Genomic DNA, 24,392 nt, shown 5'->3' on the forward strand with positions numbered 1-24,392 from the left:
TACTTTATCCTTGCAGCTTCTACCTGTGAATTTCTGCTTCTCTCTGAGTCTTTTATTTTTTCCTCTTAAAGTAAGCAATAACGTTGGTATTGAAGATTAAGTGAGGTACCAAGATTAAGTAGGTGCTCCACATATGCAGATTCTCTTTATTCCTTAAGTTCATGCTCTTTCCTCCGTGGAGCATGTATGCTTATTACATACCTCTTTCATCAGGTAACTTTGAATCCCTAATGAAATGAAGTGCTTTTTATTATTATGTTTCTATGAGAAAATGTTCAAATACCATAAAGACATCTCTTCTCATGTCTCAATGGAGACAGTCCTACCCTTCACTCCCACCTTCAAATGTCCTCCCCACCTCCCATGGGGAATGGAAAAGTAAGGTCAAGAAGGAGTGATCAAATGGAGGACAAGGGGAAGGTAGCAGTCCTGTGTCCATGCTATCGGTAATTTTAGTATTTGTTTCTGATCTGGAATTGGGGATACTGAAAGGAGTGGTCTCTGTATATATTGGAAATTGGGATTCAGTAAGTTATTTAATGGAAGCTGTGAGTCTTTGCAGAAGAATATTGGGGTTTTTTTTTGTCATAAACTGCTAGTAATAAAGGGATCATTAGCTTGAAATAAGCAAATTAAAATTTTTCTTTTAGCCCAATTATTAATACTTTTGTTGTTGTTATTAATACTTTTAGTGCTCCTGTTTCTTAGCTAACGTAGATGAAAAGGTCAAGCCTGGAATATACATCATCCTTGCAAGATCTTGGCATATTAAAATGAAAAGGAGAACATGAAGTAGTAGAACTTGAGTTAAAAGCTAAAAGAATACGTTGTGCTCTTGATTATATTAGATACCTGCAACTTTGAGAAATTTCATGTTAAAGAGTATTTTGGCTGAAATGCAAAAATAAAATGGCCTAGCAAAGGTGACCTTGCAATTCAGAGGTGGCAGTTTGTTTTTGGCAAGGACTGGCTTAACGTGTAGTTTTGATGCAGCTGTTGCTTCACTGTAGAGCCTTGTTAACTTCTTAAACCTTAGTAAACGGAAATGCTTTCACCCTTGAGGCTTGCAGAAGGGAGTTGGAGGTGGTGGAGGATGATAGATGTGCGCATGTGCCAGAGCATTTCACAGTGATAAAGGGTGAGGGTAGGTGTAGGTGGTGGGAAAGGCTGCTTCGAGTCTAGTTTTATTAAGACTCTCCTGGTTGCGGTGATGTGCAAACAGTTATACTGGAACTGGTTATCCTCTTTCACTTCGGGCATCCGCCTGGAAGAACGACGAGCAACTGATGGGAAAACCCTCAAGCAGCAGGCAGTGCCTCAGCAGGTGCATGTTTTCAACTCTTGTGCTTCCTATCTGAACCTGGCCTCAGGAAGTTAGATTTGGTTTCTGATTATTTGGTTATTCTGATACTTTCCTATACGACTGTTCTTGTTATTTTCAGCTATGAAGAGAGATGAAAAGATACTACTTGTTGGATTAGTATACTTGATTCTGAAGTGCATTTTAAAGAGTGATCTTTTATAAACCATTTTACAAAGTTCTATTTTGATTTTGAGACATGAAAAAAAAAAATTTTTTTTTTCCCCCTCTCAACCTGCCTGTGTATTCCTTAACGATGTTTGCATTTGGAGGAGCCCTCAGTACTCCTTGGTATCTTAACACCTTACACCTTTTATTCAACTATTAGGAGATGTTTGTCTTTTGTTTTGAGGTGCCTAAGCAAGAGATTGAGGTTTCACCTGGCTAGGTTCCAGTATGTAACCTGAGATAAATCCCTTGGCCTTTTATAAAAGGGAATAGTTAGGAAGACCAGGGAGAGGTCCCAAATGAGTTATGTTGAAGAGGTTTCTTCCTTACAAATCAATTTATAAAAAACAGTGAACAGAAATCTCTTATCTTTTTAGTTTTGTTGCAAGGTATATGTATCTGTGTTGCCTTCAACAAAGGATATTCTAGAATCTTTCAGTGATTTTTTTTTTTAATGTTTTTATTGTGAATTGAGTGATAGTTTACATATGGGAGAACATCGATTTTACACTCATTGTTTTATCTTTTAATGATATTTTAAGCAAAAAGTTGAAGGATAATTTTGAGTGTTATTTTGATGACAAGATATTAATATTTGTATTTGATTAGGGTAAATTCAAGCTCTGTGTTTTTTTTGAAGTCAGTCAATATAGGGCACCCAGGGTCTCTATGAGTCAGAACCAGCTCCACGGCTCATAACCACCACCATGTTAAACAAGGAGTCTTGGTGTGATGCTGTGGGTTAATGTGCTAGACTGCAAAGCTGTTTGAACTGCAAGGTCGGCAGTTCAAGCTCACCAGTCACTACTTGGAAACCCTATACAGGGTCACTATGGGTCGGAACCAACTCAGCAGCACTTAACAACAATATGATAAATACATAAATTCACCAAGTTATAAAGTATTGCTGCAAAATCATAGAAACCGTTTTAAAACAAAAATATAAAAATATGAGGTTATTGTTTCTTGACATATCTTCCATTGAGGATTGTTATGTGTTTTCATTTCTCTAAATCTTCCCCCAAAGAATTCTGTGCTCTTCAGTTTGCATGTCAAAGTGGCAGTTCTGGCATCCTCAAGGGACTCAAACTGTGTTCATTTGAAATGTTCTTTGAGTTTGGGGAACAAAACAAAGTCTTGACAGGGCAAGAGCAGAGCAGCAGGGTAGATAAGGTAAGGTTTTTCAATGAAGTTCATGTAAGACAGCGCCTGCCACCCTTTGAAGAATGAGCAGGTGCATTGTCATGAGGGGGAAAGAATTCCTTGGCACAAGTTTTTTGGCCTTTTTCCTGTCAATGCAGTTTTCCATTTTCTTAAAACAATGATCATCCTGTGTTCTCAGGAAAATCTATCAATATTGTCCCTTTGCATTTCCAAAACACAGTTGCCATCATTTTCTTAAGTCTTTTCTGCCTTGAAACTAACTGGCCCAGCAGATTCCTTGAAAAGCAATTGTGATTAGATCCTTTTTTGAAGACACCCTAATGAGATTATGATGTGCGTTGCTAAGAGAACTTTTCTGCAGCCATCCACTGGTAGCAGAGACATGTTTAAACACACTTTGTTTGGAATAAACCCATGTGTGTATGAACTGGAACCCTAGTAGCAATACTTTTTTACGTACCCTCATGCATACATACTTGTATGTGTTTGTATGGATTTATTTACAAATCTGTTGCTGTGTTGGATGCAGAAACAATCAAATTGCCCCTGAATTTAAGACTTTGAAACTTGGTCCTTCTAGTCTTTAGCAATGGTTTCTATTTGAATTGTTGCTGTTGTTAGGTACTGTTGAGTCAGTTCTGACTTACAGCAACTCTGTGTACAACAGAACAAAACATTATCTGATCCTGCACCATTCTCACAGTTGTTGTTATGTTTGAGCCCATTGCTGCTGCCACCGTGTGAATCCATCTCTCTGGGGGTGGGTGGTGGGGGATGGGTCTTCATCTTTTTCACTAACCCTACATTTTACCAAGCATGATGTCCTTCTCCAGGGATTGGTCCTTCCTGATAACATGTTCAAAGTATAAGAGGTGAATTCTCGACATCCTTGCTTCTAAGGAGTATTCTGGCTGCACTTCTTCCAAGACAGATTTGTTGTTTCTTCTGGCAAATCATGGTACTTTTGATATCCTTCTCCAGCACCATATTTCAAATGCACCAATTCTTCTAGGGTGTTCTTTAGTCACTGTCCAACTTTCACATGCATATGAGTCAATTGAAAATACCATGGCTTGGGTCAGGTTCACCTTAGTCCACAAACTGACATCTTTGCCCTTAAACATTCTAAAGAGGTCCTTTGCAGCAGATTTGTCTAATGCAATATATTTGAATTGTTGTTGTTAAGTGCCATCAAGTCAGTTCTGACTCATAGCAACCTTGTGTAGGGTTTCTGAGGAGCGGCTGGTAAATACATGTTCCATGGGCTTGTTTCCACTGTTGTCTATTGGGTGGTTTATGTATAATCTCGGCAACTGCACAACAGCACCTTCATGTCCCTTTAAAACTATTCTTTAAAGTTACATTATTAAATGCCAGTTGTTGTTAGGTGCTGTCAAATCATTTCCAACTCATAGTGACCACTTTGTGTACAACAGAATGAAACACTGCTTGGTTCTATACCATCCTCACAATTACTATGTTTGAACTCATTGCTGTTGCAGCCATTATGTCAGTCCATTTCATTGGGAGCTTTCATCTTTTGTGCTGGCCCCCACTTGGCCAAGCATGATGTTCTTCTCTAAGAACTCCTGATGAGATGTCTGAAGTTAATAGAGAAAAAGTTTCTCTTTAATAGTTACGTTAGGAAGAAAATGAGTTTAGTTGAGGAAATTATTTGCATTTGGTTCTAAGAGATTTATTAGCATTTTGTTCTTCATTTGGGTGCTCTATTTAAAGAAAAGTGCAACTTATTTCAAAACTTGCTAGCTTGTTCTTGTTTCTTTTGATTCTTCTATAGCATGAGAGGAGTTCTGGTGTGATGCTGTTTGATAAAGCACTGGACCGCAAGGTCGGTTTTGAACTGCAAGATCGGCAGTTCTAACTCACCAGCCACTCACTGGAAACCTATACAGGGTTGCTGTGAGTCAGAACTGACTCCATGATACTTAACAACATAGCATGAGAAAATGATACTTAGATTCAGATCTCCTGTGTGTGTGTGTGTGTGTGAATATTTCAGTGTATTTCACTTAGCTAACTTTTGTAATGTATTTCTTGACTGCACAGAAAGTTGGAGTGACTGGCCCCCCTGACCCACAAGTACGCTGTCCCTCTGTCATTGAGTTTGGGAAGTATGAAATTCACACCTGGTACTCCTCCCCATATCCTCAAGAATATTCAAGGTATGTTTTGAGAGACCCTTACTTCTGTTTTTAGATTTATAGAACTCTAGAATTATAAGGGACTGTGAAGATCATTTGGTCCAGTTTTTTTGTATTTGAAGAAACTGGGACTTAAAAAGTTCATAATAGCAGCATGTTTTGGCAGCCACTTAGTCCCAGTTGGATTTAGAATTCCTTTTCTGTAAACTGTCCAAAAGTTGTTCTTTAAAATTAGAAACCTGACACATGATCCAGATGAAAAGGGAATACTTTTAAGAAATTTTTATCTTTATTCCTTACACAAAGAATTTTTAAAGAATAGTCTTATATTTAATTATAGATGAACATAAAATTTCATTTGAGTAACATTTGATTTGAATTTTTAAGTTTTTACAAACTTAGTGTATGGTTTGCTTTCCAAGGAATATTAGACAAATAGCATTAAGATGTACATTATATATAAATATTTTGAGTTTTCATATATATGTTTACCTTTGATTTTCCATTTACTAAAGATCAATTACTCATTTTTTGGGATGAGGTAGCATGCTTAGTAGAGCCAAATAGGTTTTATGATCCAGCTCTGGCAATTATAAGCTGTATGTCTGTTTCCTCTTCTGTAAAATGAGGATAATAGTAGTACTTAGCTCAGAGGCTTATTGTGAACATTAAATGAGTTAAAACATGTACATCCCTTGGAAAAACTATTGGTATTCAATAATATACCCACTCTTATTTTTTTCTTTTAGGGTTGAAATTAAAAGAGGTGAAAGATAAGATTTGGTCACCACTTTTAAATAACACTGGTTTATCATTTTGAGGATTAGAAGTCACAGTAATGCTGTATTTAACCTGTGAACTATTTATACCTCAATTTCTCATTCAGCAGAGTGTTGCTGTAGTTAAAAGTTATGATGCTGTTTGGGTGAAGCACTACTTTTTACCTGTCTATCATTGCCTGTCCATAATATTTGCAAAAATAGTTACAGCATTTATTTATTCCTTTACAGAATTCAAAATGCTTTAATATGGATTATTTTCAAGAAGCTGGGAATTAGCTGGTATAGTGGGCTAGCCACTGACTCTCAATATCTTTTGTTTCCATATAATTTAATAACTTGCTTACCTGTTTTTCAAGTGTACAGCAAATTAGAAGTAGAAAAATAGAAATTAGAAATGTTCTTACCTATGATGTCTGACATGAAAAGAAAATAAAGTAAAACTCCTGGAAACCAACACAGTTTCATAAATGAGAGCGAGAACTTTTTCATTAGCCCTAAACACTGTGGTAAAGTTTTAATGTAGCATTCTACTTGTACCACATAATAATAGCTAGCAGTTTACCTGAGTTTGTAACAAGAAGCTTAACTTAAAATCTTAAAATACAAAAAATTAAAAGAAGGCCAGACATTTCTGAACTACCTATCAGAAAAACCCAAACCCATTGCCATCAAGTCATTTCCTACTCATACAGAACCCAGATAGTCAAAGCAATTCATTCCTGAGGAGTTCTGGAAAGCTGAGATACATATGACCAATAGAAATATTCTGAGGAGTTCACTTCTTCATCAAGCTTAAATTTTTTATTATCATTTTTTTAGAGAGCTCTTTGCAAGCTGTCTAAACCACAAAACCTCTTAACTTAGACAAGAAAGTTATTTTAACATGTCTATCAGCTGCTTCAGTTGTAGTTTAGATAGATTGAAACCACAGGCACCTTGTCTTTTCTATTCAAGGTGAGGACAGGAAATTAAGTCACGAATGGAAAGAGAGAGCCACCTTCAGTACTTGCTTGTCAGAGAATGATGAGAAAGGCTATTGTCTATGGTAACATTGAAAAAATTCCTTGAAAATGCTGCTTTTTGTTCTGATGAGATTGTCACTAGAATCTGGTTTCATTGAATTAACTGTTATTCTGTAAAAGAATGAACTTTTCAAGTATAAAAATAAATAATAAAAATACTGAAATTATAATAAAAAGTAGAAAGAGAATGGGATCTGTAAAATTTATCAACTTCCTTAAGCAGAATTTTAGAAATTTTCTATATATTTCTTTGTTATCATGGGGAGTTCCTTGAATTTTCTGTAAGGTCCTTTAGTAATTTGGTGATGGCTGTGTGCTGTAGAGTTGGTTCTGACTTAAAGCGACCCTGTATAGGGTTTCCAAGGCTGTAGATCCTTAATCTTTACATGAGCAGAAAGCTTCCTCTTTCTCCTCTGTAACAGCTAGTATTTCAAACTGCTGACCTTGAAGTTAGCAGCCCAACTCGTAACCATTCCACTATCAGAGCTCCTTTAGTAAGTTAGACAGTTTTTTTTTCTGTTTCCAAAATTCTTTGTTAAAGATTCATGGGAAAATTCTATTATCTTTCCAGTCCATTTTTTCCATGAAATTTTTGAAGTCCCCTCATATTTACATTTAATTAAATGAGTTTGTGCTGTTTTAGTTCTGTCACTGAGGAGTATATTAACCAGAATTTTAACTCTGAACTTTTGAACCAGGGCCAATTTGATGTTCACTTATGGCAAAGACAGGTTAATAGAGGACCCTTAGCTTTCCTGTGAGATCATACTGGATCTCAAGGAGGCAAATTCCCAAGTAATTGAGTAGCTCTCGAAGTTTCCTCTGCCTTTGACCCAGTTTCCTGACTTGTTTTGATGCATAGATTACGTATTGTTGTTGTATTGTGCCGTATAGACGATTCTGACTTATAGCGACCCTGTACAGGGTTTCTAAGGTTGTAAATCGTTTCGGGAGCAGAACACCTCATCTTTCTCCCACGGAACAGCTGGTAGTTTCAAACTGCTGACCTTGTGGTTCACAGCCCGATTCATAACCACTACGCTACCAGAGATTATGTATAGCCCCAGTTAACTGAAGAAGAAACTGAGTAGAATCCTTAAGGTCTTTGACTTTTGAATGATGACGTGAAATGGACCAAAGGCGTATAAAATAATAATGACAATAAACTGTAGCAGTTGTTGTTATTAAGTGCTATGGAGTTGGTTTTGACTCATAGCAACCCTGTATCAGATTTCCCAGGAGTGGCTGCTGAGTTTGAACTGCTAACTTTGCGGTTTGGCACTGAACTAAGCATCTCTGGAGTAGTTCTGTTAGGTGGGTATTACTAGCTTTATTTTACAGACTAGGATCCACAAAGGCAAACAGTTTCAAAACCATACAGCCTTAAGTGGCAGAACTGTAATTTAAGCCCATTTTTTTTCTTACCACAAAGGCTTAACCTTGTCCACTCTGCTTATGCTATTCCATATAGCATGTATATCTTAATTTATGTCACTTGGCTTGTACCATAGTCTTTGATTTACACAATTTTAATGTGCTTTTTATTGTCATATTACATTTTTACCAAACCTGATAACAGTGCTGTAGAATAAGCAGTGGACTGGTAACCACAAGGTCAGCAGTTTACATCCACCAGCTGCTCTTGAAAACCGTATACAAGGGTCACTGTGTATAAATAGCCCACGACACAACATTAACAACCCATTGTAAAGGCCACACACAAACTGGTACTATCTTGGGCCAGGTTCAAAAGCAAAAAAAAAAAGTGCAGAAATTTCTGGGAAGAGTATTTGCATCATTCTAGAGACAAAGAAGCTATAGTAGCATAGTGCTTATGAATCGGGCTGCTAATCTCAAGGTCATCAATTAGAAACTACCAGCTATTCTGCAGGAAAAAGATGAGACTCTCTGCTCCCGTAAAGATTTACAGCCTTGGAAACCCTGTACAGGGTCGCTATGAGTCGGAACCGACTCCACGGCACATAACAACAACAACAAGAGATTAGGGAGGAGACTAGGCAAGGTTGATGGTTCAAACTCATCAGCTGCTCCTTGGGAACCCTTTGCAGGGTTGCTGTGGGTCAGAACCGACTCAGTGGCACTTAATAACAACAACAAAATTGCAATGTGAAGATGACAAAAAGCACCTAGGAGCATTCCCTAGGCCTATAAATATTTAGGATTTTCATAAATACATTTAATTTCTGAGAGTGTGGTGACTCTGTAGGGTAAGCACTGGACTGCTAACCGAAAGGTTGACTGTTTGAGCCCACCAACCACTCTATGGGAGAAAGATGAGGACTTCTGCTCCCATAAAGATTTGTAGCCTTGGAAACACTCTACAGGTTTGCCATGAGTCAGAACCGACTCAACCTCACTTAACAGCAATATTCTTTCTACGTGACATTTTTCCAACACACGAAATGAAGTTATTGAATTGGAATAAAGTAGATCATAATGCTTGTATGTATTTTATTTTATTTTTTCATATAAGATGACTTACTAAATGGGTTTTTGTTGTGTCTTTTCCAGTCAGTAAAATGCCATATATCCTACTATTTCAGGGAAATAGTATGAAACCATAATTTACCAGAGAAGGATTCGGAAGTAATTTCCTCAGATATTTCATTTCTTGAGTTTTCTTGAGCCACTTGCTATTGTTAGAGCTTACACAAAAACAAAATTAGGCCTTCCCTCATTGATCTTTAAAAATGAATTGTACTTTATGTTTCTGTATGAAGCTTAAACATGAAATTCGGCACAGCATTTATTTTTACTAAAATCTAGAAAGGTTAATGTTTGTCACTGTTATGTTTTTGTTATTTCAGAAAGCACAGAGTTATGTTTAGGTTTCTCAGATTCACATTGTAGGGAATACTTAGTTGTAAATGTAGCTCTCAGTGAAACTGTCCTCAGTGATTCTTTTGTATCTTCATGATATTGCAAGTTAAAATTGCTCACTGAGAATTTAGGACTGCCAAATAAACAGAAGTAGTAGCAAAGTTGGATATGTAATGCCATTCAGTTCCATTTACATAAGGATAGCCTAGTGCTTCCACCTTCCTTTTGAAAAGAAATCATTAAAAATTAGATATTTAGGAAGATGGTCCATCATGGATCACCTTTAACACTCAGTTAATACATGTAGTGCCCACTTTAGATGACAAGACAGTTGCTGTTTGTTTCACTTAGTGTTTTATTTTGGAATGACTTTTAGTAATACGTTTTCAGCTTACTACTTTCTGAACTTATATAGCCACTTTCAGGAAGAAGTCCTGTTAAACTGAAAAAAAGAAAGCAAGACTTTTGAATAAATAGGGAGCTCAGTGGCTCCATATGATAAGCACTGGACTGCGAACCACAAGGTCTGTGATTTGAGCCTGCCAACTGCTCCACAGGAGAAAGATGAGGCTTTCTGCTCCCATGAAGATTTAAAAGCCTCAGAAACCCTATATAAGGTCGCTAAGAGTTGGACCTGAATAAGTATATGAATTAATAGCAAGGAACATCTGAAAAAGTTCATTTGGACTTTTATTTCCCTTGTTGAATAGTAAATAAACCATTGAATTGCAGGATTTAATGTTTTTAGCCAAGAAGAGTGCACTCCTCCAGAATTTGGGAATTGGAAGGAATGAGGTGTAGTGTAGTGTAGGATGTCCTAACTTACAAAAAAAATCAGAATTATAATTTTAAACTTAAAAAAATATGTGCCAAATCTGTTTCTATAATACACACTATAAGTTCTTTTTACTATGATGTTGTGGTGAGTAAAATGAGCTTATAGTGTGTATTATAGAAACAGATTTGGTACATGTTTTTTAAGTATAAATTTATAAATCTGGGTTTTTGTTTTTTTTTATTAAGTTAGGACACTGCGAACCTCAGGGTCAGCAGTTCGAAACTACCAGCTGTTCCACAGGAGCAAGATGAGGCTTTCTGCTCCTGTAAAGATTTACAGCCTCAGAAAACCTGTATAGGGTCGCTACAAGTCGGAACCAACTCCACGCACATAACCACACCACCACCGTGGTATTGTGGATCAGCACTGGACTGCAGACCACAAGGTCAGTGGTTCAAACCCACCAGCTGCTGCTTGGAAACCCTATACAGGGTCGCTATGTGTTGGAACTGACTTGATAGCACTTAACAACAACAACAATGTGTATGTAGACAGCACTTAAACCACAACAATGTATCTAGTGTACTTAGCATAGGGCTTGGTATATAGTAAATATTTCAATAAATACATATTATCTGAAATTAATGAAAACAAGCAGCACAAATAAATGAATGAAAAAGAACAAAAGAGGCAGGGGGAGGAAAGAAGGGAAGAACATACGCCTTGATAGAAACTTCACTTACTGGTACATTTTGAAGATAGAGCCTTACTGGAGGTCTGAAGGAGGAGATAATGTGAAATTTCATATCTGTCAAACAAGTAACCTTTTAAAAGACTAGGAAATACCAGTCCAGTATAGGAAGTGTGCTGAACAGAGTTGAAGATTTTTCACCTTTGTGTTCTGAATTAGTTTATCTTGAATTATTTTTTCTTTATATGACGGACTAATAGGGGAAAAGATACATTTTATTCCACTTTACTTCATGCGGAAATAAAAAAAAGAAAATCATGAAATATTAAAGCCCTATGAAATATAAAGCTATCTTTCTTTTTCTTTTAATTATTATTAACAGGCTGCCTAAATTGTATCTTTGTGAATTCTGTCTAAAATATATGAAAAGTAGAACTATTCTACAGCAGCATATGAAGAAATGTGGTTGGTTCCATCCTCCTGCCAATGAGATTTACCGAAAGAATAACATTTCTGTTTTTGAGGTAAGGTTAATTTTTGGTGGTTGTTTTTCTATACATATCAAATATTGTGTCACTTGTACTGCATCCCACTGAACAACTTGATTTTCAGATGTTATTTCACATTGTTTTCTCTATGTCGAATCAGAAAATCACCTATACTGAGAAATAGAATTAGACCAACCTAAATGGTAAGACATTCACAAGCTCAACCTCAAATTGTTCAGTATTTAGTTGAATTAAAGACATCAGTTAAAAGAAGTATATGAGGGAGCTTCAGAAAGATAATGGAAAAATGGAAATAAAAGATACTGGAATTTTTCCACAAAGTTTTTGAAGTATATTATTTTATGTACCATGAAGAAGGAAAGGGAGTCCTGGCATGGCACATTATGTTAAGCATTGGACCACAAGGCTATTTGAACCACAAGGTTAACAGTTCAAACCCACCAGCTACTCCTTGGAAACCCTATACAGGGTTGCTTTGAGTAGGAACTGACTTGACGGCACTTAATAACAACAAGAAGGAAAAGGAATCCTGGTGTGACACTGTAGGATAAGCACTAGACTGCTAACTACAAGGTCGGTGATTCAAACTCACCAGCCACTTCTTGGAAACTCTGTACAGAGTTGCTTGAGTTGGAACCAACTCAATGGCTGTTAACAGCAAAAAGGAAAAGTGATGTTAATTAAAGTGTATAAAACTCCACATGGTTATAAAATGTCAACAGATTTTTTATATGTTAAGACATGATAGAGCCCCTGGGTGGCACAAATGGTTAAATGTTCAACTCTTGGCTGAAAGGCTAGCAGCTTGAACCCACTCGAAGGCTCTTAGAGACAGAACTGGTGATCAGCCTGGAATACCTGATGGAGTAGTTCTGCATTGCATACACAGGTTGTCATGAGTCTGAATCAGCTAATAGCAAGATGTGATAAAAGTGTATCTTAGCATCTATAGACTATGGTATTTAAATGAAAGAATTTTTATGACTATTTCAAAGCCATTTTGTCAGAGATGTCTTAGTATACTTACCTTAGTGCATGTTGATATAATGATTAATGAGATATCTGATTCTTTGTTGTTTGTGGTGGTTTTTAATTCCTTGAAATTGGTTTGAGTACCAAGTATTCATTGAATACTTGTCATGTGCTCAGTTCTGATAATTACTGCAATGATAGAATTTCAAATTGTCATAGCCCATACAGTCTCTCACTGGTTAGTCCTAAGACTGTGTTTTAGGTGAGTAATACACAGTCTCTTTACCTAGGGTGGAGAACGTGAGAGTAGTATAACTTCTCAATTTAAGTGTATATTGCCATGTGTTTTAAAAGAAGTAATGTTAAACTAGAGTCCTGTTGTGGTGCTGTGGGTTAATGCACTAGACTGCAAAGTCAGTTTGACTTTGTCAGTTCAAGCTCACCAGCTGCCTCTCAGAAATCCTATGCAGGGTTGCTATTGGTCAGAACCGACTCAAAAGCACTTAACAGCAACAATATTAAATTACTTCAGTTGTTGAGGCATTTTTAGCTGGTGCCACAGGATCTAATGTGGGCGTTCATGGATATGTTCATAAAAGAATCACCCTTAGCAATTTCAAGAACACAGGGTATCAGGAACAATATAGTTTAGTGCTACTGATCTTGGCAACTTGAGCCCGAGAAATCTCTCATTTGCCAGATTGTTACCTAGGAAGATCCTGCTTAGTGTTTCCCGTTGGCAACACTTAACTCTCTCTCAAGTAACTTTTTATTTGGGGTAAAGCTGATCATGGCAATCAGAAAACATTGCTTCAGACTGCTGGCACAGATTAGATAGTAGTTATATGTTGTTTTACCTAATGATTGTGTGTTAGAGGAAGATGTGTGTAGATTTTAGTCTGGTTAGATACTTTTTTTTTTTTTTTTTTAAATGAGTTGCTTTAATTCCAGGTGGTACAGAATTCTGGGCTTAACAAAGATTGAAGAGCAGCTCTGGCAGGATTCTAGCCTGGGTTTACTGACCACACAGCTAAGACAGGACTAAAGAGATCGATTTCTTTTTTTCTTCTTCTTCTTTTTTTTTTTTTAAAGTTTATTCTTAAATGTACAACAGGCTCCAAGAAAACACTTCAGTCTAACTGTAGGTGGTAAGAGATGTTCTAGCAGGGAATTCAAATGTTTAAACAGAAATGGAATCAAGGGTCACCATCGCCACAGCCGCAAAGAACAGCTTATTTTTTGCCAGATTTCTTAATTCTACCTGTGGCCAGGGGGCCCTTCCCCGCAGCCTTAGCTTTTAGCTCTTCGAGTTTCTTCTGCTCCTCTTATTGTTTCTTCTTGAAAGCCTTATCTTCCTCGTCCATTTCCTTGTTCTGTTTTTTGGGTTTTTTTAGGGGCTTCATCTTGTTGCCACCTTCGTGGCCCGACATGGCGCCTGCCACCCCTTCCCCAGACCTGGTTAAATATTTTTAAAAGATGAATAAGAGCAGCTTGACAAAGGATTTCTGAAATTAATCTTCTTTTTATAAAAGCAAAGAAGTGCTATTTTAAAAACAGGTCATTACTTTCCCATATAGTTACTCATTTTTTTTATATATACATATAGTTGGTTGTCTTAAAGCTTACTGTAATGCTATCATTTCATGCAATCGCTTCCAACTTCAAGTGTGCTCTGAACTCTGATCGTTTCTCTGAAGCAGGACTATGGACTTGATATGTGTTATTCTACAACTAGAGAGACACCCTACTGACCATTTTTTCCTGGGTTTTCCTCTAGGTTGATGGGAACGTGAGTACCATTTATTGTCAGAACCTGTGTCTCTTGGCAAAGTTGTTTCTGGACCACAAAACACTCTATTATGACGTGGAGCCATTTCTTTTTTATGTACTAACACAGAATGATGTCAAGGGCTGCCACCTTGTTGGCTACTTTTCTAAAGTAAGTATGTCAGCTTAAAGCTTGTTTGAACAGGAATGTAAAAAAACAATCTTTGCTGGCTCTATCACTTTCTAAGTGTCATCTAGCTTTTTGGAAAGCAAATAAAAGGAAAATTCAGGAACTTAAGTGAGTGTTAGAAGGTGCCTAGTAACATTTAACAGACTATTCTCTGAGGAACATGAACTGCTGCTGGTAATACTCAGGAGGAAAAAAATTTTAAATGACTTTTTATTCCCATGTTGATAATGGATAGAGCTTGTGAAATAAACACAGTCATTACCTATCCGAGTTCTTTCTCAGCTTAAATCTCTTCCTAATTTAAATTTTAGACAGAAACAAGAGTAAGAAATTTTTATTAAAGGATATTTTCGTTCCATCCTTAATCTCCCACTCTGGGAAAAAAAGAAAAAGGCTTCCCTTTAAAAGGTACATTTAAAAAATGCACTTTCATTTAAGCAAGCCCATGGTGAAATCTTAAGTATATAAAGTTAAATGACAGTGACTAGCTGTAGAGTTCTTGAAGGAGTCTACTTTAGTAGTTAAATGCAATTTAAAATATATTGCCTAATTTGTAAATAATATGTTTTTACTCATCATTTCAGGACAATTTACTATAAAGTTAGGAATGACTAATTTGGGGGTGGAATCATGGCCCACTTAGCACCAGAGTAGGAGATAAAGGAAACATTGAAATATTTGATTAACTTGTCACTTCTAAAATGCCACATTACCTCCTCATCCATAACTTTGCAGAGTGAATGGAACTTGGATTTCTCTGCTGATCGAACATTGGCATTAGTGTTTGAGTTGCCATTGATAATGGATGGCATTATTTTACTTTATGATGTAGCTCTCCTGGGATGGTTGCTTTGTGGGTAATGGTAGTGACTTAACGTAGTCCTAACTTTCCCCAGTGAGGTATTTTTTTTGTGATGTACATTGCTATTCCCAAAGGACCACGGCTGTGGTTTTAACTGTTATTCTTTGTTTCTTAACAATTAACATTATGCAGTCTTACCTGTTATTTCAAAACATGACTTCTGTTTTCTCCATTAGGAAAAGCACTGCCAACAGAAATACAACGTTTCCTGTATAATGATTCTTCCCCAGTACCAGCGTAAGGGCTATGGCAGGTTTCTCATCGATTTCAGTAAGGATTATATTAACATAATTTCTCCCATCTCTTCCTGTAGGTACTCTGTTTATAAAGATTTGTAGATAATTTATTAGTTGTAGATAATTTATTAGTCTTTCACCCTATCGCTGCATGGAACTTTAAAGCCTAAAGCCACTAATTTTTTCTTTTAATTAGATTTAGACATGAAATATTTTTAAATAGCTAATATAGAATGCCTTATTTCTATGTGTTCCTAGGTCGGTGGTTCACGCTCACTAGCTGCTCCTTGGGAACCCTATAAGGGTCACCATGGGTCAGAATTGATTTGATGGCACTTTACAACAACAGTAAAGAAAGACAGCACCAGCCCTATTTTTGTTCCCCAATTATCTGAAAAAATGCATGCATCCTTTTTTAGCTGTAGGCTCTGCCTAGTGGTTAAAAATAAGCAGTGCACCTTAAAATCCTTTTTTAAAGTGAAGAACCAGGAAATAACAATTTAATCTGAGTTTAAAAGCATAACTAAATGTAGAACTTTCGTTTTACACATTGACAGTCTTGCTTAGAAAGTTAAATGTATGCTTGTAGCTCATTTTATACTGATTATAAAACAGTCATAATTGAGGAAATCTTTTCCCTAGGATAATAGTATAAATATTTAAAGGACTATACAATGAATCCATGGTTCAGACTAAGGAATTTTGTTTCAGACAGCCCATTCAGAATATCAGATGACTGTTGTGCTGCTGCTGTCTGTAGTGTTGAGAGGTCAATTAAATGTTTTTATTTGGCTTTATACTATATTTCTGCTATTTATTGTTGTGTATGTGCCATTGGTTAGTTTATACATTTTCTTGGCCTTTTGGGATTAGCAATGGTGAGTGGAACTTATATTATGTCAATATATTAGTATCAAAACTATTAACTTATCATTACTATAAGGAGTTCTAGTAGTGCTGTTTAGGTATAGGACTGATAACCACAACCTGATAACTCTAGGTTGGCAGTTCAAACCTACCAGCCCTCTTTACAGGCGAAAGATGAAGCTATCTGCTCCTGTAAAGATTTACCTCAAAAACCCTATACAGGGTCAGTGGGAATCACCTTGATGGCAATTGTTTTACTTTTTTGTATCATTAATACATAATTTTGAGATAGACCTTGAGATTAGATTTAATCATATTGTTTTAAATGCCATTGAGTCTGTTTAGACTCATAGCAACTCTGGGTAGCGTTTCTGTAGAGTGGCTGGTGGGTTTGAACTGCCAACCTAGAGTTAGCAGTCCAGTGCTTATCCTACAGCACCATATTAGGACTCTGTTGTTGTTGTTAAGTGCTGTTGAGTCGATTCTGACCCATAGCAACTCTGTATAGGGTTTCCAAGGAGCAGCTGGTGAGCTTGAACAACCGAACTTGCAGTTCAAACGACTTTACAGTCGGACACATTAGCCCACAGCACCACACCAGGACTCCACATTGTACTCTACATACCATTGAATAACAGAGTTAAAAGAAAGCGAATTAATTTGATTTATGTTTGTTTTTTTTAAACCACAATTTGTATGGTTTCAGTATATTTATTGTGAATTGAGTGAAGAAGCATATTTCCCTGGGCAGATTCTAATTCACCTTTTAGCAAATCCCATCAGTTGTAGACTAAAGACGGGCTTACTTACTTTCTGTAGTCATAATTCCCAATTTTCATTCTGTCACACTTAAATGTCTATTTTACAATAGTAGGCAGGGGAAATCTAGTTACAGTACTTTAAAATTTTTTTATAGTATGTATATTTTTCTACATTACCATTTCTTAAACTGCTTTTAGGTTTTTCTTCAATGATAAAGAAGAAAAAAATTTCTTCAGCCATACTTTATGGTCTGATACTCATCTTTTTCATACAAAAAGATGTAGGAAATTTCTGTCCCCATCCCCCCACCCATTCCTGAAAGTCATGCACTTGACAGGGAGACAAAGTAATAGCACCTGTGTTCACAGTAACACTCAAATTGACATTCTTGCATGCCAAGATTTCTTGTTAAATGTCATCGAGTTGGTTCTGGCCCATAGCGACCCTGTATAGGGTTTCTGAGGAGTGACTAGTGAGCTTGAACCACCAACCTTGCAGATCAAACAAACTTTGCAGTCCAGTGCATTAACCCTCAGCACCACACCAAGAATTAGTGTGAGGTTATTTTGAGAGCTTTGGCTGAAATGAGAAATTGTCATCAAATTCACTCACTGAAGAACCAGTCTTAATGTTGTTAAGTGCTGTTGAGTCAGTTTCAACTCATAGTGACCCTATATGGAGTTTCTGAGGGACGGCTGGTAGGTTTGAACTGTTGAGCTTGTAGTTAGCAGTTCAGTGTTTATCCTATAGTGCCACACCAGGACTCCTACAGTCTTAATGCTGCTGCTACGTGCTGTCAAGTCAGTTCTGTTTCACATCAACCCTGATAGGGTTTCCAAGGTTGTAAATCTTTACAGGAGCAGAAAGCTTCATCTTTTTCCTACAGAGCACCTGGTGAATTAAAACTACTGACTTAGTGATTAGCAGCCTAAATGCGTAACCCAGTACACCCCCAGGGCTCCTTAATAGTATTACATAAAAAACTAAAAGGCTTTTTTTTGGTGTGTGTTTCTAAATTCAGATATTGCTGTTGCCATCTAGTGGTTCCAAATAAAGCATACAAGGCTCTGTTTTTCCTCCATAGTATGTTGAAATACAAAGCATTGGTGACATAACCTTATTAATGTAGCCTGTTAACATGAAATCCTGCCTTTTTTTTTTTTAACAGTTTGAGTATTTTAACAAGGTGATTTATATTAACTAAAGAACAAGTGATATGAACCTAAAAGTTCAGTATTGCATAATCTTCTTGCAAATTTGAAAGAATTTACTTGTGAATTACTGTTTCCTGTAATGTTTGGATTAGTTGAGGGAGGGGAGATTGTTACTCTGGGAATCAGCCTTGTAGATTCTCTGACGTGTTTGTGATTTGGGGGTTTCTTTAGGTTATTTGTTATCAAAGCGTGAAGGCCAAGCAGGATCTCCAGAGAAACCGTTATCCGATCTAGGTCGACTTTCCTATATGGCTTATTGGAAAAGTGTAATTTTGGAGTGCCTTTATCATCAAAATGACAAACAAATCAGCATTAAGAAGTTAAGCAAGTTGACTGGAATCTGCCCTCAAGACATTACTTCCACACTCCACCACCTACGAATGTTAGACTTCCGTAGTGACCAGTGAGTATTACATCCCTTTGTAATACTTCAGAAAATGATTAATTGGAATCTTTGGTGATCAGACTGTCGATTTATTGGTGAAAGAGCATTAAATAATATAAATGATTTATTTGGTGATCCTGAGACCTCATTCTATTTTCTGTTGACCATACTTTTTTAAAAATTGATTTTCTATTTTCCTATAGTAGCAACTCTAGAAATAATGCCATTAGGTAAAATCCTGCTTAATGCCCATAATTAATTTCCATCTAAATGATATGAAGTGAGAATTTATAGATTCAAAAGAAGGACAACTCACACTTGACTAGAGTGATTGGGAAGCATTGAGAGAGAGAGAAACTAGGAAGGAGTACAGAAGTTTTGCAGAGATTTCAGAAGATGAGGAAGTGTGAGAAAATAGGTGGCAAAAATAATCCATTTTTGTAGTGTAGTTTATATGTGGGTGCTTCATAAAGTTATGGAAAAATAAAATGAAAAGATAATTAAATTTTCTGTGAACTTTTTGAAGCACCTTCATATATCCATATTCATTGTTATATGTACTTTATATGCGTACATTGTTGATTTGCTATAAACTTTTCTCTGGTTCCAGATTTGTGATTATCCGCCGGGAAAAACTTATCCAGGATCACATGGCAAAGCTTCAGTTGAATTTACGACCTGTAGATGTAGATCCAGAATGTTTACGCTGGACTCCAGTTATAGTCTCCAATTCTGTTGTCTCAGAGGAGGAAGAAGAAGAGGCTGAGGATGGAGAAAATGAAGAGCCACAGAGCCAGGAAAGAGAATTAGAGACCAATGTAAGAACATTTTGGATGACAGAATATTTATTTTTTTGTTTTTATGGCTATTTGTGATAAATATCATACCAAGAAAATTAGAATTTCAGTAGTAAAAATGTCAGGAAAACTGGGTCTTGTTTACTTATTTACATAATGTTAAGCCTTGAATCAGGAGCCCTGGTAATTCAATAGGACAATCATTGGACTGCTAAGTACAAGGTCAGTGGTTCAAACCCACCAGTCACTTCTTAGAAGAAAGATGAGGTTTTCTGCTCCCATAAAGATACAGCCTTGGAAACCCTATACAGGATCACTATGAGTATCAGTTGAACCAAATTCTTTGGGTACCAAAAACAATTGGTCGAAGTTCATTCATATTCTAGGAGTCGCATATGATCAAGAACTTATAGTATTGAAGGAAGAAGTCTAAGCTGTACTGAAGATGTTAGCGAGGAACAGACTCCAGGATTTGACAGAATCCCAATTGACATCTGTCAACAAACGGATGCAGTACTTGAGGCAGTCACTCATTTATGCCAGGAAATTTGTAATACACCTACCTAGCTAAACAGAGATCCAAGAGAGGTGAATCAGTGGAATGTGGAAAGCACTGAACTGTTATCATTAATATCATGTTGTTGATGATGTTGTTATGTGCTTTGGAGTCGGTTCCGACTCATAACGACCCTCTACAGAGTTTCCAAGGCTGTAACTCTTAACAGGAGCAGAAAGCCTCATCTTTCTCCTGTGGAACAGCTGGTAGTTTCAAACTGCTAACCGTGAGATTAGCAGTCCAAATCGTAACCACTACGCTACCATATCATTGTTGTTGTTGTTAAGTGCCATGGAGTCGGTTCCAACTCATAGCGACCCTGCACAGGGTTTCTGAGGCTGTGTAGCAGAACGCCTCATCTTTCTCCCGCGGAACCACTGGTAGTTTCGAACTCCTGACCTTGCGGTTCACTGCCCGATTCGTAACCACTACGCTACCAGAGCTCCTTATAGGCAAGTAAAATTTTGCTGAAAATAATTGAAAAATAACTATAACAGTACCTTGACAGGGAACTTCAAGAAACTCAGATCAGATTCAGAAGAAGATGTGGAATGAGAGATATCATTACTAATGTCATATGGATCTTGACGCAGAAGCAGAGAATACAAGAAAGATGTTTACTTGTGCCTTATTGACTATGCAAAGGTTTTTAACTGTGGATCATAACAAACTATGGATAACATTACAATGAACGGGAATTCCAGAACACTTTAATTGTGCTCACAAGGAACCTGTATAGTGGCCAAGAGGCAGTTGTTCAAACCAAACAAAAGGATATAGAATGATTTAAAATCAGGCAAGGGGTGTGCCAGGATTGTATTCTTTCACCATATTTACTCAGTGTGTATGCTCAACAAATAATCCAAGAAGCTAGTCTATATGAAGAAGAACATAGTATCAGGATTGGTGGAAGGCTCATTAGTAACCTCCATTATGCAGATGACATAAACGTGTTTGCTGAAGTAAAGAAGAGTTAAAACACTTATTGATGAAGATCAAAGAATGCAATTTTGAGTATGCATTACAGTTCAATGTAAAGAAAACAAAAATCCTCATAACTGGACTGATAAATACCATCTTGACAATGAATTTGTTTGGATCCACAGTCGATGCTCATGGAAGAGGCAGTCAAGAAATCAAATGATTTATTGCATTAGGCAAATCTGCAAAAGACGTCTTTAAAATGTTAAAGAGCAAGAGATCATTCTGAGAACTAAAGTATACCTGGCCCACGCCATGGTATTTTCATTCACTCCATGTGTATGTAAAACCTGGACATAATAAGGAAAACTGAAGAAGAATTAATTTGAATTACGGTATTGGTGAAGAATATTGAAAGTACCATGGACTGCCAGAAGAACAAACATCTGTCCTTGAAAGTACAACCAGAATGCTCCTTAACAGTGAGGATGGCGAGACTTCACCTCACATACTTTGAATTGTGAAAAAGAGGAAGACCCCCAATGAGATGGATCGACACAATGGCTGCAACAATGAGATATCAATTATAGCAACAATTATGAGGATGATAAGGACTGAGCAGTGTTTCATTGTACTGTACTTGAGGTTAGTATGAGTTGGAGACCACTCGACAGCACCTAACAACATTACCAGAATACCAATAAGCTGGCTGTTCAATGGTTTAAAGCTTAACTACTAACCAAAGTGTTAGTGATTTGAACTCACCTATTGGCTCATTGAGAGAAAAGATCTTATTGTGTGCGCTCATAAAGATTGCAGCCTAGAAGCCCTTTGAGACAGTTCTACTCAGTCACATGGGGTCACTGTGCTTTGAAAATCAACCTGACGACACCTCACAACATAGTAATTGAAAGTACCTGTGTGGCCCAAATGTTTGCACTTGACTGTTAACCTGGTATGTCATTGAGTTGGTTCCTTCTCAGAGTGGCCCTGTGTAGGGTTTCTGAGTCTGTAAATCTTTACGGGACCAGAAAGCCTCATCTTTATCCCATAAAGCAACTGGTAGATTCGAACTGCTAACCTTGAGATTAGCAGCCCAGCCGGTAATCCACTATGCTACCAGGGCTCCTTATGTTAACCTGAAGGTTGGCATTTTGAACCCACACAGCAGTGCTGCTGAAGAAAAGCTTGGCAATCTACTTCTGTGAGTATTACAAGCAAGAACACCATGTGGAGCAGCTCTACTATAACACATGAGGCCATCATTAGTTGGAATTGATTGATTCAGTGGCAATGGGTTTGGTTATATTTTTTTCTTGTTTAGTAATTTAAGAATCTGAGTTTACTTTTAATCTGACAGCTGTTTAAAAAGAAATAAAGATATATTTTGTAAAATCAAAACATTAAGGTATTAATGTGGATGCGTATGTTTTCTAGTAGAGCATTAAATAGTTCAACAGACACACAGTCTCTTTAGCCATAAAGGCGGTTGAGGGTGGATCAGTTGAGAAACTTAATGATTTCCAGTATTCTTTACATGATGCATTCCTGTCTTGGTTCCTTTTTTTCTTTAACAGCCTTTTAAAATCTATGTCTTCTTTTGATAAGGATTTTAAAAAAGCAAAAAAAGTTCACGTTCTTCTTTAGTGTAATTTAATTTCCAAAATGAAATTAAATACACAGAGTCAAAATAAACCAAAATAATTATAGAAAATTTCTTTCATTTTTGTTGGCATTCTTTTCTTCCCCATTCCTTTTTGAGGTCATTCCATCTCTCTTTTATAAAATTTTATTTCTAAGAAAATGGTAAGCCGTCTCACGTAACATAAGAACTATTTAAATTTTTTCTGTATTTATTGAATTGGCATTGCATAGTGGTTAACACTACTTAGTGTTGTAGTCAACCTGGATTTGTATCCCATTTTTTCACTGACTAATTACATGACCTTGAGCCATTTATTTGTGTATGAGTGTGATATGGATATACAATGATTACAGGTTACAGTTGTAAGTGTTAAATTAATAATACATGTAAAGCATTTAAAACTGCTTAACACACAGCAAATATTGGTGTTAACAGTTGTCATTTCCTTTTTTATAAGTCTTTCCTTATCTCAATATTTAAAAGGTTAAAATGGCTAGATAAATAAGACTGAAAAATTAACCAGTATTTTATTTTCTAAAATCAGGTGGGAAAATTGGTGTCTCGGGAAAACAAAGAGCAAGATTCTTATTCTTTAATAGAATGTGAAAAGGAACCAGAAATTATAGCTCCAGCCAATTCTACACGTTTGAACAAGCAAGTCCTTCCCCGTGATAGTCTTCCTGAAAATCGTCAGCCATCTCGGAGAGGTCGCTGTGGGAGGAAGAACAAAAAAACCCAGGACCGTTTCAGTGATAAAGATTCTAAATTGCTTTTGGAAGAAGCATCTTCAACTCCTCAGGAACAATATGGAGAATGTGAGGAAAAGTCAGAAACCTCCCAAGAACAGTACACTGAACATGAGGAGCCATTGGCAGCCTCTCAGGAACAGCCAAGCCATGATGGGAAGCCAGATATTCCCAAAAGAAGACTAAGTGAAGGGGTTGAGCTTTGGCGAGGACAGCTAAAGAAAAGCCCCGAGGCTTTGAAATGCAGATTACCAGAAGGGGGGAGTGAGAGACTGCCTCGTCGCTATAGTGATGGTGACAGGACTCTCCTCAGAAGCTTCAGTGAGAGTAGTGAGGAGGAGGAAGAGCCAGAAAGTCCTCGGTCCAGCTCGCCACCCATTCTTACAAAGCCCACATTGAAGAGAAAGGTTTGGCATTTCTTTTGCATGTCTCTCTTTCCTCCGCTTGCAGCTTGTACATTTGTTCTATCCTAGAGTAAAAAAGTAAATTTAGAAATTCTCAGTATGTTATTTTTTAAACTTAAACCTCCGTGTGTTGTGGCTTATGATATTCCATTGAACTATTGAAATGTGGGTGTGATTTCTTTGATTCTTTAGGTATTAACTTAAAAATTGTAAGTTTATTTAAGATTGACAAACTTTTCCAGCCTACTGATTTGAAATTCATACCCTATAAGTAAATGTTTTAAAGTAAGTACAGAGTAGATTTACAGCCTCAGAAACCCTATATGGGATAGCTATGAGTCAGAACTGACTCCATAGCACATCACCACCACCACCATCACACAGATTGTTATTGGTGTTAAGTGCCATCAAGTCAGTTCTGACTCACAATGACCTTGCTTAGGGTTTTCAAGGAGCAAGTGATAGGTTTGAACCACCATCCTTGTGGTTAGCAGTCCATTGCTGATCCTACAACACCACACCAGGACTCTGGGTACAGGTGGTTGATGTTAAGTGCTGTCAAGTTGGTTCTGACTCATAATGAGCCTGGGC

At 37.0% G+C, this 24,392-nt stretch overlaps 1 protein-coding gene across 1 annotated transcript in view; it reads left to right on the forward strand.

The window, feature by feature from the left end:
- Positions 1-24,392, forward strand: part of KAT6A (K(lysine) acetyltransferase 6A) — a 176,716-nt gene that overhangs the window by 142,805 nt on the left and 9,519 nt on the right. The window contains exons 9-15 of the mRNA XM_006859929.1: positions 4,760-4,875; positions 11,351-11,492; positions 14,227-14,388; positions 15,445-15,538; positions 18,519-18,750; positions 19,343-19,550; positions 23,196-23,804. Of these exons, the coding sequence (XP_006859991.1) occupies positions 4,760-4,875; positions 11,351-11,492; positions 14,227-14,388; positions 15,445-15,538; positions 18,519-18,750; positions 19,343-19,550; positions 23,196-23,804 (1,563 nt within the window). The remainder of the gene's footprint in view (positions 1-4,759; positions 4,876-11,350; positions 11,493-14,226; positions 14,389-15,444; positions 15,539-18,518; positions 18,751-19,342; positions 19,551-23,195; positions 23,805-24,392) is intronic.

Source organism: Chrysochloris asiatica, unplaced genomic scaffold, assembly GCF_000296735.1.
Source record: "Chrysochloris asiatica unplaced genomic scaffold, ChrAsi1.0 scaffold00035, whole genome shotgun sequence".
NCBI lineage: Eukaryota > Metazoa > Chordata > Mammalia > Afrosoricida > Chrysochloridae > Chrysochloris > Chrysochloris asiatica.